At 49.0% G+C, this 13,201-nt stretch overlaps 2 protein-coding genes across 2 annotated transcripts; one reads left to right on the top strand and one right to left on the bottom strand.

Moving 5' to 3' along the window:
• The first annotated feature begins 1,588 nt into the window (after positions 1–1,588).
• hmox1a (heme oxygenase 1a) lies at positions 1,589–3,876 on the top strand. Its single transcript, XM_012867888.3, has 6 exons — positions 1,589–1,841; positions 1,928–1,977; positions 2,077–2,188; positions 2,279–2,494; positions 3,166–3,438; positions 3,598–3,876. The coding sequence occupies exons 2-6, from the start codon at positions 1,928–1,930 to the stop codon at positions 3,757–3,759; spliced, it is 813 nt and encodes a 270-aa protein (XP_012723342.2). The 5' UTR covers positions 1,589–1,841; the 3' UTR covers positions 3,760–3,876.
• A 1,543-nt stretch (positions 3,877–5,419) lies between these two features.
• On the bottom strand, positions 5,420–13,201 carry mcm5 (minichromosome maintenance complex component 5). The gene is made up of 16 exons (XM_036148400.1): positions 12,871–13,201; positions 11,695–11,821; positions 11,485–11,613; positions 11,170–11,342; positions 10,918–11,073; positions 10,652–10,824; positions 9,827–9,998; positions 9,621–9,732; positions 9,402–9,545; positions 9,254–9,319; positions 8,995–9,171; positions 7,147–7,259; positions 6,930–7,058; positions 6,698–6,840; positions 6,479–6,606; positions 5,420–5,707 (listed from the first exon to the last, which is right to left on the bottom strand). Exons 1-16 carry the CDS (start codon positions 13,041–13,043, stop codon positions 5,606–5,608), a joined length of 2,217 nt encoding a protein of 738 aa, XP_036004293.1. The 5' UTR covers positions 13,044–13,201; the 3' UTR covers positions 5,420–5,605.

The raw sequence follows: 13,201 nt of genomic DNA, 5'->3' as shown, positions 1-13,201 counted from the left end.
AACAATCATGCCACGTTCAAAGTCACTCAAATCACCTTTCTTCCCCATACTGATGCTCGGTTTGAACTGCAGGAGATTCTCTTGACCATGTCTACATGCCTAAATGCACTGAGTTGCCGCCATGTGATTGGCTGCTTAGAAATTAAGTGTTAACAAGCAGTTGGACAGGTGTACTTAATAAAGTGGCCGGTGAGTGTATGTTCACGCATTAAAATCTCTCCAATTTTTGATTTTCAGAGCTCCCTTCCCATTTATAGGTTTATTTGAGCTTATCTTCCATGCAGACCTAAATACACATGTTTCCATTGTAAGGGAAGACAGCCAGGTATGTGGATGTTCTTCAACGTTCGGCTTCCGTGTGACTTCAGGACGGTCTCTGATTGGTTAATTAAAGATTCTCATCAAGACACAGCTCTCTAGGACCGTGGCCAACTAGCGCCATTTGTGGCATCTGATTCATTCACTAAACCTGTCGAAATATGAAAACAGGATTTGGGGCAATATTTCGTTGAAAACTGTATTTAGCTAATTTTAATAAATGGTTTAAAAAAAACAGCTTTTAATGCAAAAAGTTTACATACAGATGTAGTCATATTTACTATAAAATTAAATAGAATGTAAAAAGTCTGGTTATTAAAAGATGAATACATTGTGTTGTACCCAACGTTTTCAGCTGTAAGATCAGGGGCGGTTCTAGACAGGGGCCAACAGGGGCCTGTGCCCCTGTAGAACTGTTCCTGGCCCCTGTTGTGACCCCTGTACTAAAGACATGATATTACATTTCTCAGGATGATAAATGCTGACAAAGATACCGTGACTGACTGGTCATTTGGATCAGTTGTATTTTTTACATTTATGGTTTTACCCAATAATAGATTAACAAAACAATTAAAAAATAAATATACAAAAATAACAATTTAAAAATTAGGCTGTTTCACGTTAAGCTCCCGCCGTATTAAGGAAAGATCAGGGGTCTGCAACCTGCAGTTCCAGAGCCACAATTGGCTCTTTGGCTTACTTAATATATTAAACGATGAAATGTTGACCTGTTAAGTTTTTCCCCCCAATCTTTTGTTTTGTGCCCCTGTGAAAAAACACTGGCCCCACCCTGGCCCCCCTGCTGAATTTGGTCTAGAACCACCACTGTGTAAGATCTTATCCTGATAAAAACAAAACCCTTCTATCTCCATCAGCCAAATCTTTCCTGTGGGCCAAAATCACACAAAATCAGTCTAGGGCCCAGGCCGCAATTTGGATATGCCTTACTAGGGTAAGGGACATTTTTTTATTTCCCTAAAGGGAAAGAGGGGTACAGTTAAGAAATCATTTTAGCTGATGTAGCACTTCATTTCAAAGGGGTTCTTGTAGTGAAGTTGGCCGTTTTCACTGTCGAATCTGGTTAGATAACCTTTGTCAGTTATCAAACCCGGGCATCCATCCATTATGTTGCACACCCTTATAGAGGGGCAATAAAGGTGTGGTTTGAGTAACAAACAATTCTCTCCCCAAACCCCCAACCCCCCCTCCCCATTCCCGAGATAGCCTGGGCCTCCTGGTGCGCCCTCAAATTAAAAGGCCTGGCCCCACCAGTGCTCTTTTAATTTTGCCTTGTCATGTTTTACGATTTCTGCCACTTTTGGTTAAGGGCTGCTTGGTCATGTCAAGCTGCTGCCGGGTCAGAAACATGACACAGCAGTTGCGCTTCCCGTTTGACACAGCAGCTACAACATCCGTGGCGTTATAAAAGAGACGGCAGAGAACCAAGAGGCCACAGTAGAGCCATCACGAAGAAGAACCAAGGTCTGCGTACAGACAGGACTGAGGATAACAGATTACTGAATGTAAGTACAATCTGTTTAAGTGATTTTTATGGCTCTGGAGGCGCTTTGAAGGCGGCTTATTAAAGAGATCAATGTTATCCGCATAGATGGAGAACTTGAAAAGTGCGAGGAAAGGCGGCTCGGCTGAAGTTGGCAGGTATAGCCCCTTCTGTTCACTGCTTAATAAAATAATTTAAAATGGTAGAATTTGGTGAAGCAGATGATTAATTGTGATTTGTAATCTGCCCGTCTTCAGCGACTTATCTGAGCAGATCAAAGCCGCCACTAAGGAATCCCATGTCCGAGCTGAAAACACACATCTGATGCTCAGTTACCAGAAGGGACAGATTACCCTGCCACAATACAAGGTAAGGTGATCAGTCATACCTAAACATTACACGCTCTGTTTTGTTCCCTTTTTTCCCCCACATTGTCTTAAAAACAGTATTTCCCTCTAGGTCCTGCTGTGTTCCCTCTATGAGATCTACAAAGCTCTAGAAGAAGAGCTGGACAGGAATTATTCTCATCCAGCCGTGGCGCCCATTTACTTCCCCCAGGAACTTGCTCGCTTGGAATCGCTGGAAAGAGATCTGGAGTATTTTTTCGGGCCGGACTGGAAGAAGCGAGTGATTGTCCCCGCGGCGACACACACATACGAACAGAGACTGAGAAAGGTGGGTAGTAATGTTCTGCTTTGCTATCCCCAAAGCCCTACTTAAGCTCCCTTCTTATTCCTTTTTACAAACAAGATAAACGTTATACCAATCATGAACTTTGTTGTAAGGAACTTTTAATTAGTGGATGTTAATTCAGATCTCTCTAGTGTATAACTTGTGGTTTTCTAATGTGATTAGTGTAAAGTTCCTAAAAGGTGAGCTAGCCCTTTAAGAATCTGCTAATAGGATTCTTGATACAGACACCTCAGCATCTTTAGTGAGGTGTGGCGTCTTGCCATAGTTTCTGAAAGTGCTTAAATGACCCCAGGGGGCACCCATCCCTATGGACTGAATATACAAATAGTCAATACAAACATGTTCAGGGTGCAAACGATGAACCCTTAGGGTGATTGGGCGGCCAGGACAAGAAGCCATTTTTCAAAAATCAAAACCCGCTACTAGCTAATCAAAACTGCCAGCTTTGGCATCACGAGTTAGCCATCATCATTTTTTTAAAATAGGCAACAACAAAAGCTCATGCACAGAGCCACTTAAAGGTTCTATTGTTTTAGGTTTCATTTTGCTCTGTGGTGCTCCCTTTGGTTGTGCCGCCCTGGGCAGAGAGCCACATGGCTCATATTGAAAGGTTAAAAGCCTTCATTTTGGTTTCCTTTTTTTTTTTTTTTAAGATTGGCCAAGAGAACCCCGAGCTGCTCGTTGCCCACGCCTACACCCGCTACCTTGGCGATCTGTCAGGGGGACAGGTGTTGGGCAAAATCACCCAGAAGTCTTTGGGGCTGAGCAGCAAAGAGGGGCTGTCGTTCTTCTCCTTCCCCGGCGTGAGCAGCCCCAACCGCTTCAAGCAGCTGTACAGGAGCCGCATGAACAGCGTGGAGCTGACGGAGGGCGAGAAGGCGGCCATGCTGGAGGAGGCCGTGGCGGCGTTCGAGCTGAACATCCAGGTGAGGAGATAGGAATCAAACGGATTCCCAGTCAGAGGTCAGCGATGGGTCTCCAGGTCACATCGGATCAAGAAGAAACAGGAAGTGAAAGTCTCAATATGCAGTGCCTGCATGTTGCAGCTTGCTGACTTTCTTTTTTTTTTTTCCTCCCCCTGTTAGGTTTTTGATGATTTGCAGAAAATGCTCAGCATTACAACCGAAACGGACCAATCAAAAAGCAACGCGGCAGCCACCAGGTTCCCAGCGTCACCCATCCTGCAAATCACCATAGGACTGTGTGTTGCCCTGGCAACTATTGGGGCCGGCGTGTATGCCCTGTAGAAATGTGTTTTTATACTCAGCATGCATGTAGAGCACTTTACACACTCAACATTAAATCAAGACTGAACTCTACTTTATCTGTACAACACAACTGTAACTTGACAATGGTAGTCGATGTCTTTCAGTTCATCTTTTTTTTAAATTTCATGTGATTCATAGACAGAATAGCACATCTGCTTGAAATGTTGAAGAAAATTATGCATGGAATTGAAACTAGCTACAAATAAAAATCTGAAAATTGAGTCTTGCACTTGTTTTCAGTCAATACTTTGTAGAACTTGTGCTGATTTTGTACAGCCCCCCCCCTCCCCCTCCCCCCCAACCAACTGCATTTCAAGAAAGATTTGACCAACCAGCTGGTGCAGATGAAAAACTATTTTTAATTAGGGGGAAATTATTGAAGGCAAGTTGTTCGGTTCAACATAAAAGATTTGTCTTTTAATAACGACACAGTGTCTTTAATTTCATAGTAAATAGTGCATCTATCCAGCAACCTTTACTAAAATACAAACTTTTGTGCCCCAGAATTTGTTTTTAAAGTATTTCTTAAAATTGTCTCAATACAGCAAGCATTTTTAAAGAAAGACTCAAATCCAGTTCTTATTGGTGAAAATACTATTTCTATTGAGCCCAAATAAATTTGCAAACCAGATAATGAAAAAATAAGTAAAAAACATCCTTCATCTTTATCAAGTTTTAACAACCAACTACATAACCCATATCTAGATTTTATATCCATTAAGTAATTTCATGTCTCAAATTAATGTAACCAAAAAATAAAAGATAATGAAAATAATCAAAAATTACCAAAAAAAGACAGCATATATAGATTTTTTTGTAGACCCTTCAAAAGTTTCAAAGTTGTGTGGTGTGTTTTATACTACACTGTTGTGTGCAGTACAAGCAGCATTATGCGAATAACATGAAATGACTCAATCCTTGAGGAGAAAAATCAATAGAGATACACGGAACTCTTTAAAAGCAACTGAGATGAGAGTGGAAAGTGAAAAAGGTTAAAACTGTTGTGTGTTTATCCTGAAACAGCATCCAGAACTAGAGGCTGGGTGGGGTGTGGTGCAGGGGTCTTTCTCACACACACACACAGGTCACTTGTGTGGAAGTCTGTTAAGCGCTGTGGGGACGGGAGGACCTGTTGGGTCTGGTCCGATACAGAAACGCTTCCACGGCAGGGCAGAAAAGCATTCTGCGGTCAACAGAACTAATAAATGCTGTACTGATGTTTCTTTTTGTAGTTATAAACTATCTCACAAGATTACACGCTACTATAAAGCGGCAATCCTGTTTAGCGAGGCGGACCTCTGAAGTCAGTTGATCCTTTAAGGATACCAGAGTAAAAGGGGCTGGATACAGATGTATGCCACATTTCACATTTTTACTTGTAATAAAAAATAAAAATAAAAAAAATCTTCCAGGACAGGAATATTAGATTTCTTTATCTCTGCCTCTCACATAAAATCCAGTTACTGGAAAATCAGCTGTAGTTTCTGGCCCAATGAGAAATTGGGGAAACATTTTAAGGAGCATTTATTAATTCACAGCTCCACACTCTCTGGAGACTTCATTACTCTCGACTCTTTGGTAATTGCGCCACAATAAAGCAAATCTGCAGTCAATTGTTTATAGGATTTATTTATTTTTATTCATTCAAAACAGCATCTGAACACCTGAACAGTGACATCTTTATTCCACCAACTCAGCACTAAATGGTGTTAAATGCATTTTTTTTAAAGAATACATCAAATATCCAACAAGCAGAACAACAGTCCAAAAAAAACTATTTACATAAACGACGCGGCCTAAAGTGTGGCTGAGCGCACAGCTTGCTCTACTTGACCCGGTAGAGGACCTTCCTCTGCACGCGGTGCTGCAGCTCCCCCCTCCTCAACATCAGGTGGAGGACTTTGTAGATGGCGTGCTCTGGATACTTCTGGAAAAGCGGGAGAAAAGAACATGATGAGGATTTGCCCTCAGCTTGGTGCCTTTTCGGTATTTCTACGCGGTAAATAAAGTCCTCCTTTGATGTCAGAGTAAAAGGTGCAGATGAATTCAGGAAACACAGAAACACTCCCAGGTTAAACCATTTTGAACAAATTCAGCAGTATCTAGTGGAACGTCTCCTTTCCGTACGTTGAACGGTCCCTTTCAGCCAATAGGAGAGCGCTCCTAAAATTTGGAGCCGGCAGAGAGAGCTCCTCTTAAGCAGGAGCTCTCTGGAGTCCTGGAGGATTTAGGTCTGGAGGGTGAGGCGACTTTACAAAAGGTTCGGTTTATGTCTGATTCCACATCAATTTGGCCACAGGTTCTGCTGAAGCAACCAATCGCAGCCAATTATCAGTCTCCATCCCGATGCTCTCTGCCGAAGCTTTAGGAGAGAGACGGGCCCACAGCTTCACAGATCCTCCACCACACAAAATAGGGACCTTTCCCACCCGGTGTCACTCCAAAACGACCGACCAGCATAAATACGGTCTCTAATGGTTGTCATGGAGACCCCAAGATGCTGCGCTTTGCTACAGCCCCCCGGCTGTGAGTTTAGAAAATCAGCTAAAAGCATAAAGTACCTAGACTTAATCCTCAGCCACTAAATCAGCTAAAATTAACAAAAGTTAAGCCTTTTCTAAATTTCTCCAGAATGAGACAACCCTTCCCTTAAATACACCCCCCCCCCCCCCCCACAGCGCTCCAGGCTCCAGCTGACCTGCTTGGTGAAGTCCTGCACGATGCTCTGCTCGGACACCTGCGAGCCGATGGCGAAACGTCTCTTCAGCTGCTTCTCGATGCGGGAGAGCATCTCCTGGTCCTCCTGGGAGGTGAAGCCCTCCGCCCCTGGTTGAAGAGCACAGAAATGGTTCAAACGAAGGAGCGGTCGGAGCGCGGCGAGCGACGGCGCGAGAGCAAGAACGGCGGGGAGCCTCACCGGAGAGGCTGCCGGACAGCGCGGCGTCCAGCGTGGACACCTGGAAGAGCCGCATGGCCTCGTCCACCTCCTCCTCTCCGGCCACAGCCTGCAGCTTCATCTTAGCCAGGGACTCTGCGATGCGGATGATGGCCTCCAGCTGCCTGTCAACATAACGGAGAACAGAGGGCCGCGGGACGTCAGGTCCAGAGCCAGCGCCCCGGACACACCCGGCAGCGGTAAAGAGACGTACCTGACGGTGATGGGGATGGAGGGCCGCTTGTCCGCCTCCCTCTCGTGCTCCCTGGCGCCGCTCCTCATCACCACGTAGCGGTTCTTCAGCTTCTCGGCAGCCGCCGCCGACAGCCGGGGGCCACACTTACTGCGGGTAGATGGCCAGAGCGGTACTTTACACCGGAGCCCGCGGGCTAACGGGGGGGCCGAGGACACGAGCCACGGCGTGCACTCACCTTCGGGCGTAGGCGATGTACTTCTTGAAGGTGGCCAGTGTGATCTCGCCCTCCACGCCTTCGGTCTGCGTCTGAGCGCGCAGGTGGACGTTCATGACGTGGCGGGCCAGAGTCTGCAATCAAGACACGGTTCTGACGTCAGAGTCACGCGTCATTAGTGGAATACCGCCACTTAACCCTGACCCAACGGGAGCATGTGTCCGGATTTACTGTGGGTTTTCTTTAATCCATAAAAAAAATAAAAATGTAGGGTTGGATAAATGCTTCCCAGCATCCTCGCACTGCCCTGGTTGCATATCTGACCACTGTAATCGGAAACGACGGCGTTACTGAAACGTGTTTCCTGGGACGGACTCAGCTGTTCACAACACATAAGGCTGAGGACGAGATCTACAGCGCCTAGATGTTGCTCTGGAGCGATAGCTCCGCCCACTTTGTGCGGTGCAGCAGTGGGCTGGCAGCAACGCCGTGCCTCATCATGATGCTGCCACTGCCGTGCAGTCGGTGCAGCATTCTCAGGTTTAAAAGCCTCCCCTCCAGTCCTCCAAACCGAACTCTGGTCACCCCAGAGATCCCTCTTTTTCTCCTTCTGGCTGTAAAACTCTAACCTGACTCATGCCAGACGTATGTTGCTCCGCCTAGCTCCACTCACATACATCTGGGACATCGCCCATTGAAAGTGATTTCTCCAACCAATTTTATGGTCTGACCAATCAGGACGCAGGGCTGGAGTTTCATAGATGTGACGTAGTGGAGAAGCGACCGTGACGTGAGACTGTTTTGATTCAGACAACAATGGCGGCTCGCATCGAGGAAGCAAGCGTTAGCATTGATGCTGCTATTTCTTCTGTGTTGTCCAATCTACCTAATATTGTTTCATTAAAAGAACATCAGAGAACGGCTCTGAAGGCTTTTGTTGGTGGAAACCATGTTTTCGCCCTTCTCCCGACCGGATTTGGCAAGTTTTGTTTTCCGGGGTGCGCCCGCGGCGGAGCGGTTAGCGCGAACCATATAAGGAGGCCTATTAGTCCTCAACGCGGTCGGCCCGGGATCGACTCCGACCCGCGGCGCTTTGCCGCCTGTCTTCCCCCCTCTTCCTGTCAGCTCACTGTCAATAAAACGCGTGCCACTAGAGCCGCAAACACATTAATTTTTTTTTTTTTCCTGCGTCGCTCTCACAGCGTCACGGGTTAGCTTCGGTGTGAGTGGTTGAAATAGCACGTCGATAAAGATGACAGACAAGTGGCTTATCCAATCATATGCAAGAATTTTTGATAAGGCCCAGCCTTCAAAAAAGACAATTCCTATGGCCGTGTCCCAGATGTATGTGAGTGGAGCTAGGCGGAGCGACATACAGCTGGCTTTTGTCAGGTTAGTAAAAACCATCTCCAGAAGATTTCAGGCTGGTTCAGGAGAGACACGGTCGAGTTTAAAAAAAAAAAAAAAAAAAAAAAAAAAAAAAAAAAAAAAAAAAAAAAAAAAGGAAAACTTGGAACATAACTGGGTGCTCCAACAGAACGATGTCCAGGAATGCATCAAAACAGTTTGGAATGGATAAAGCAGGCCGCCATTAAGCTTCTGGCCCCGCCCACATTAAAAATCTACCAACAACCCTTTTAAAAATGGCTCCCTTCCAGGGAAGCTGGCAGCTCTACCATGTCAGATAAGACTAATGGTCAGATTTCAGGTTTTAAATATCCCTGAAGGTGTTGAATAATCCCCACACCCAGTCTATGAAATAAAAAAAAGAGCTGAGAAGAAAGAACATGAGAGGAGAAGGACACAACATCCTTCTGCTGACAGCGAGTGGCCGCGGAGCAGGAACCCCCCCCCCCCAGCGGCCCTCACCATGTCTCTCTGGTGGTCGTGGCAGTCCTTGATGATGAAGATCATGTCGAAGCGGGACAGGATGGTGGGCATGAAGTCGATGTTGTCCTCCCCCTTGGTGTCGTCCCAGCGGCCGAACACGGAGTTGGCGGCGGCGAGCACCGAGCAGCGCGAGTTGAGGGTGGTGGTGATGCCCGCCTGGGAGGAGCGCAGATGTGAGGTTACCACGCCGACCAACAGCTGTCTGCCCCCCCCCCCCCCCAAACCTTCCTAGAAATACCTTAGCGATGGAGATGGTCTGCTGCTCCATGGCCTCGTGGATGGCCACCCTGTCGTCTTCTCTCATCTGGACATAAAACCTTCACTTAGATTCTGGAGCGGCGAGGAGAACTGACCGAGCGACTCCGACCCGTGGGGCCCCGTCTTACCTTGTCGAACTCGTCGATGCAGACGACGCCCCCGTCGGCCAGCACCATGGCCCCGCCCTCCATGATGAAGCCGCGGGTGGCGGGGTCCCTCATCACCGAGGCGGTCAGCCCGGCGGCGCTGCTGCCTTTGCCCGACGTGTAGACCTGAAGGCCACAGAGACACGGCTCAGTAACACGGCCCTTAGCTCCGCCCCCCCCCAGCCCAGAGAGCACACGTACCCCGATCGGCGCGCATCTCTCCACGAACTTCAGCAGCTGGGACTTGGCCGTTCCCGGGTCTCCGAGCATCAGCAGGTTGATGTCGCCCCTGCGAGTCAGGCCGTCAGGCAGCCTGGAGAACACACACACGTCCGAAAGGGTTAGCCCTGAGCCGGAAATCAGGAGCCCACGGCGGTGGCGGGGCGGGACAGAATTCGGCCGCTCACCTCTTCCTGGAGCCCCCGAACAGCAGACAGGTGATGGCCTTCTTCAGGTCGTCGCTGCCGTAGATGGAGGGAGCCAGGGAGCTGGCCAGAGAGTTGTAGATGTTGGGAGAAGCAGCGAGCGCTCTGAGCTCCTCCTCCTCCTGCGGAGACACCGACCCAGTGGCGCCGCGACCTGCAGCGCACAGAACGGGGGCGGGAGGAAACAAACCAACAATCAAACAGGACTCTTGAAAAAAAAAAAAAAAAAAAAAAGAGAAGAAAGATGTGGCACGTCTCCCTCCACGTGTCGTAAAAACCTCCAACTTTTACTAGAAGGTTTCAGTCTGTCTTATCGGGAGTTAATGTGAGAGCAACACAAAGACAGTGTCTGCGTTTGTACGAAGCCCCATTTCTAAACTTTCCTTAGGAAGAAAAATAAATAAATAAATGATCCCGAGCTTGGAACGTCCCCAGAGTGACAGCCGGTGGGTGGGGGGCGGCGTCATGCTGCAGGACTGACTCCTCCTCAGGCGACGCGGACGCTGGCTTGATGTGAACTTTTATGGTTTCCTTAATATCAAGCGACCCAGACGCAGGTGGTGTGCACTACTTTAACATGACTACACCCTGCTGGAAAACCAAACCTCCGCCCAGCCTCAGGTCTTCTCCCTCCAGGAAGCAGATCCACCAACGTCCCCATCCCGGACGCAGGGAAGCGTCCCCACAGCACGACGCCGCCAACCGTCTGCACGTCTCCTGCCACCCCACAACACTTCGCCCTACTTTCTGCCGTTATGTCGCGTAAAGAACCAACAATACACATGAGGTCTGCGCTGTGGAACCTGCCTGCTCCCTCCGTGTCCATCTGGATGCCGATCACCCGCAGGTAGGAGGAGCGGATCCCTATGCCGGCCCCCTTGTCTTTGCCCCCTCTGGGCTTGGAGGCAGCCACCTTTTTGATGGAGTAGATGCCCATGATGGTCACCCTGTTGCCGGGCACCACACGGTCGCACAGATACCTGGGAGAAGATGGAGGGGGGGGGGGGTGAGACGTGCGTTAGGAGAAAAACGCCGTCTTGGACTTGACGGCTTCGGGGCGCGGCCCTTCCTACCTGTCGCAGTACAGCTGGAGGTGGCGGGGCATCTCTCCGTGGGGCACGGCGTCCGGGGACTCCTGCAGGCGCAGCGTCTGGAAGTCGATGCAAGCGCAGCGGTCCGGGATGATGAAGTACGGGTCCACGGGACAATTCGCCCTGCCCACGTTCTCGCTGCGGGGGGGGGGCGCACACAGGTCGGACACGTCAGTGGGGCGGCGGCGGCGGCTAACGACGACCAGCTGGAAATCGCCGGCGCTCACGACTCACCTGTTGCACTTGCGCGGCAGAGTGTAGCCCTGCAGGCCCGGGGGCAGCGGGATGTCGTTGAGGACGGCGCGGCAGCCGCGGCACTGCAGGCACACCTTGGTGGCTTTGGCCTTGACGGCGGTGGCCGAGATGATGATGCCGTGCACCTTGACCAGACGGGACACCTGCTCCGACTGGCACAGGAGCATTCAAAGATTAAAGAGCGAAGGAATTTTAACTACAAAGACTCACAGAGGAGTGAAGGTTTTGTCTCTTTTTCTGTCTTAAGAAGTTTTAAATAACTTTTATCCCACCCCCCTGACAAAAAGTAGGTACCTTGAGGTTGCGAATGGAAGTGTGATGGGCGTCGCTCTTCAGCATGACCTGGATGTCCTGCACGACCTCCTCGCCCACGGGCCGGGGGCGGGTCACCTCGTCGGCCACCTCCTTAGCGGCTTCCTCCAGCTGCAGGTTAAACGGAGGGAAAGGTGAGAGGAAAGCAGTAGATCGGCTGTGGGAGGGGGGGGGGGGAAGCAGGGACCTCACCATGGGAAGGTTCTCTGTGGGCAGCTTGTAAAGGCAGTCGGACAGATCCTCATCGAAGCTGGCGAGATCCTCCATCTCCACCTCCACCCAGTACTCGCCCATGGTGTAGTGCCGCTTCAGCTCATCTCTGGTCGGGAGGACGAGAGCAAAACGTTAACGCGCACGACTTCGGTTTCCAAGCAGAAGGTCTGCATGTTCCCTCCCCCGTGCAGAAGCAATCCCCCCAGCATGATACCGCTTCCTTTTACTGTCAGCCGCTCTGGTTTCCCCACTGCGGCTCTGCCTTTTAAGGCCAGAGAGTTCCAGTTTGGTCTCATCTGACAGGACTAAACAGGACTTTTTCTTAAAATTGACAAAAGCGTGCTCCTCGCTCCACCTTTCGTGAAGCACAGATACACTGCGATGGTGGTGGATCCTGAATGAAAAGCAGACAGGGAGCAGAGACACTAGCAGCCTGTGCCACATCGCGCCCTGGGTCATGCTTCTCCACCGTAACACCGCAGAGTGCCCAACTTTGTAAGTTACAAAAAATATATTTAAAATCATCAATTTTAGAACAGTTTGCTACAGGATTATATCGCCTCGTTTATTTATTTACTACAAGAAAGTTCCTCTCTATGCATGCGACCTGCTGAGTTCTCCTACTGTTCTCCAATCTGCATTGTTTGTCGTCATTTCAGCTTTTAACTTTTTGTTCTCTCGTTTTTAGTCTTCATAGTAGGTACACCTGGTCTGGCGTTCTGTTAACTGTGACGTCATCCAGGGGAGACAGATCACCTGCCATTACCATCTAACATAGAAAGGATTCCTGGATCAATGTGGGCTTTTTGTGTCTCTGCTCTGTCTTTAACTCCTAGTCACACTGAGCCTGGTTCTGCTGGAGGTTCTCCTCCCTGCTAAAGGGGAGTTTTCCTCTCCACTGTCGCCTCATGCTTGCTCAGTATGAGGGATTGCTGCAAAGCCATGGACAATTAAGACAACTGTCCCTGTAGCTCTACGCTCTTTCAGGGGGAGTGAATGCTGCTTGTCAAGACTTGATGGAATCTGATGGGTTTCCTTACATAGGATACTTTTTGACCAATCTGAATGATTTGATTGAATTTGACTTTTTAAATTGCCTTGAGAGGACATGCATCATGAATTGGGGCTATATAAATGAAATTAAATTGGATTTACCTGTATTTATATGTAAAGCCGGTGCGGTCCGTCCCCACTCGGAACTGGCGCAGAAACTCGCGGAACCTCTTCTTGATCTGGCTGCGCTTCTGTCCGCCTTCGTCTCCGCCGGGAGCCTCTCCGCCTCCGAAGCTGTCGCTGTAGTACACGCCGGGGTCGTCAAAGCCGGACATGGTGCGGGGAGCTCGGTGAACGCAGCCGTGCAAATGTGGGAGAAAATAAACCCCGGAGAGAGGGAGCTGGTTCGGCTTTGAACAAAGAAAACACCGCAGCGGACCAAGATGCAAGGACGGCGAGTTTCGCGGGGGGAAAGAGAACCGGAAACCTTCCT

Source organism: Fundulus heteroclitus, chromosome 16, assembly GCF_011125445.2.
Source record: "Fundulus heteroclitus isolate FHET01 chromosome 16, MU-UCD_Fhet_4.1, whole genome shotgun sequence".
NCBI lineage: Eukaryota > Metazoa > Chordata > Actinopteri > Cyprinodontiformes > Fundulidae > Fundulus > Fundulus heteroclitus.
Note: the sequence above shows the minus strand (reverse complement) of the source record. Positions and strands in the feature narration are given on the sequence as shown.

What these genes read in the sequence shown, in the direction of transcription:
- mcm5 (XM_036148400.1), bottom strand. Translation starts at nt 13,043, where the DNA reads ATGTCCGGCTTTGACGACCCCGGCGTGTACTACAGCGACAGCTTCGGA. An exon ending in ACGACCACCAGAGAGACATG is followed by an intron (nt 7,260 to 8,994) that starts GTGAGGGCCGCT and finishes TCTTGATTGCAG; the next exon opens with ACTCTGGCCCGCCACGTCAT. An exon ending in TGCAGGACTTCACCAAGCAG is followed by an intron (nt 5,708 to 6,478) that starts GTCAGCTGGAGC and finishes CCGCTTTTCCAG; the next exon opens with AAGTATCCAGAGCACGCCAT.
- hmox1a (XM_012867888.3), top strand. Translation starts at nt 1,928, where the DNA reads ATGGAGAACTTGAAAAGTGCGAGGAAAGGCGGCTCGGCTGAAGTTGGC. An exon ending in TTACCCTGCCACAATACAAG is followed by an intron (nt 2,189 to 2,278) that starts GTAAGGTGATCA and finishes ATTTCCCTCTAG; the next exon opens with GTCCTGCTGTGTTCCCTCTA. An exon ending in ACGAACAGAGACTGAGAAAG is followed by an intron (nt 2,495 to 3,165) that starts GTGGGTAGTAAT and finishes TTTTTTTTTAAG; the next exon opens with ATTGGCCAAGAGAACCCCGA.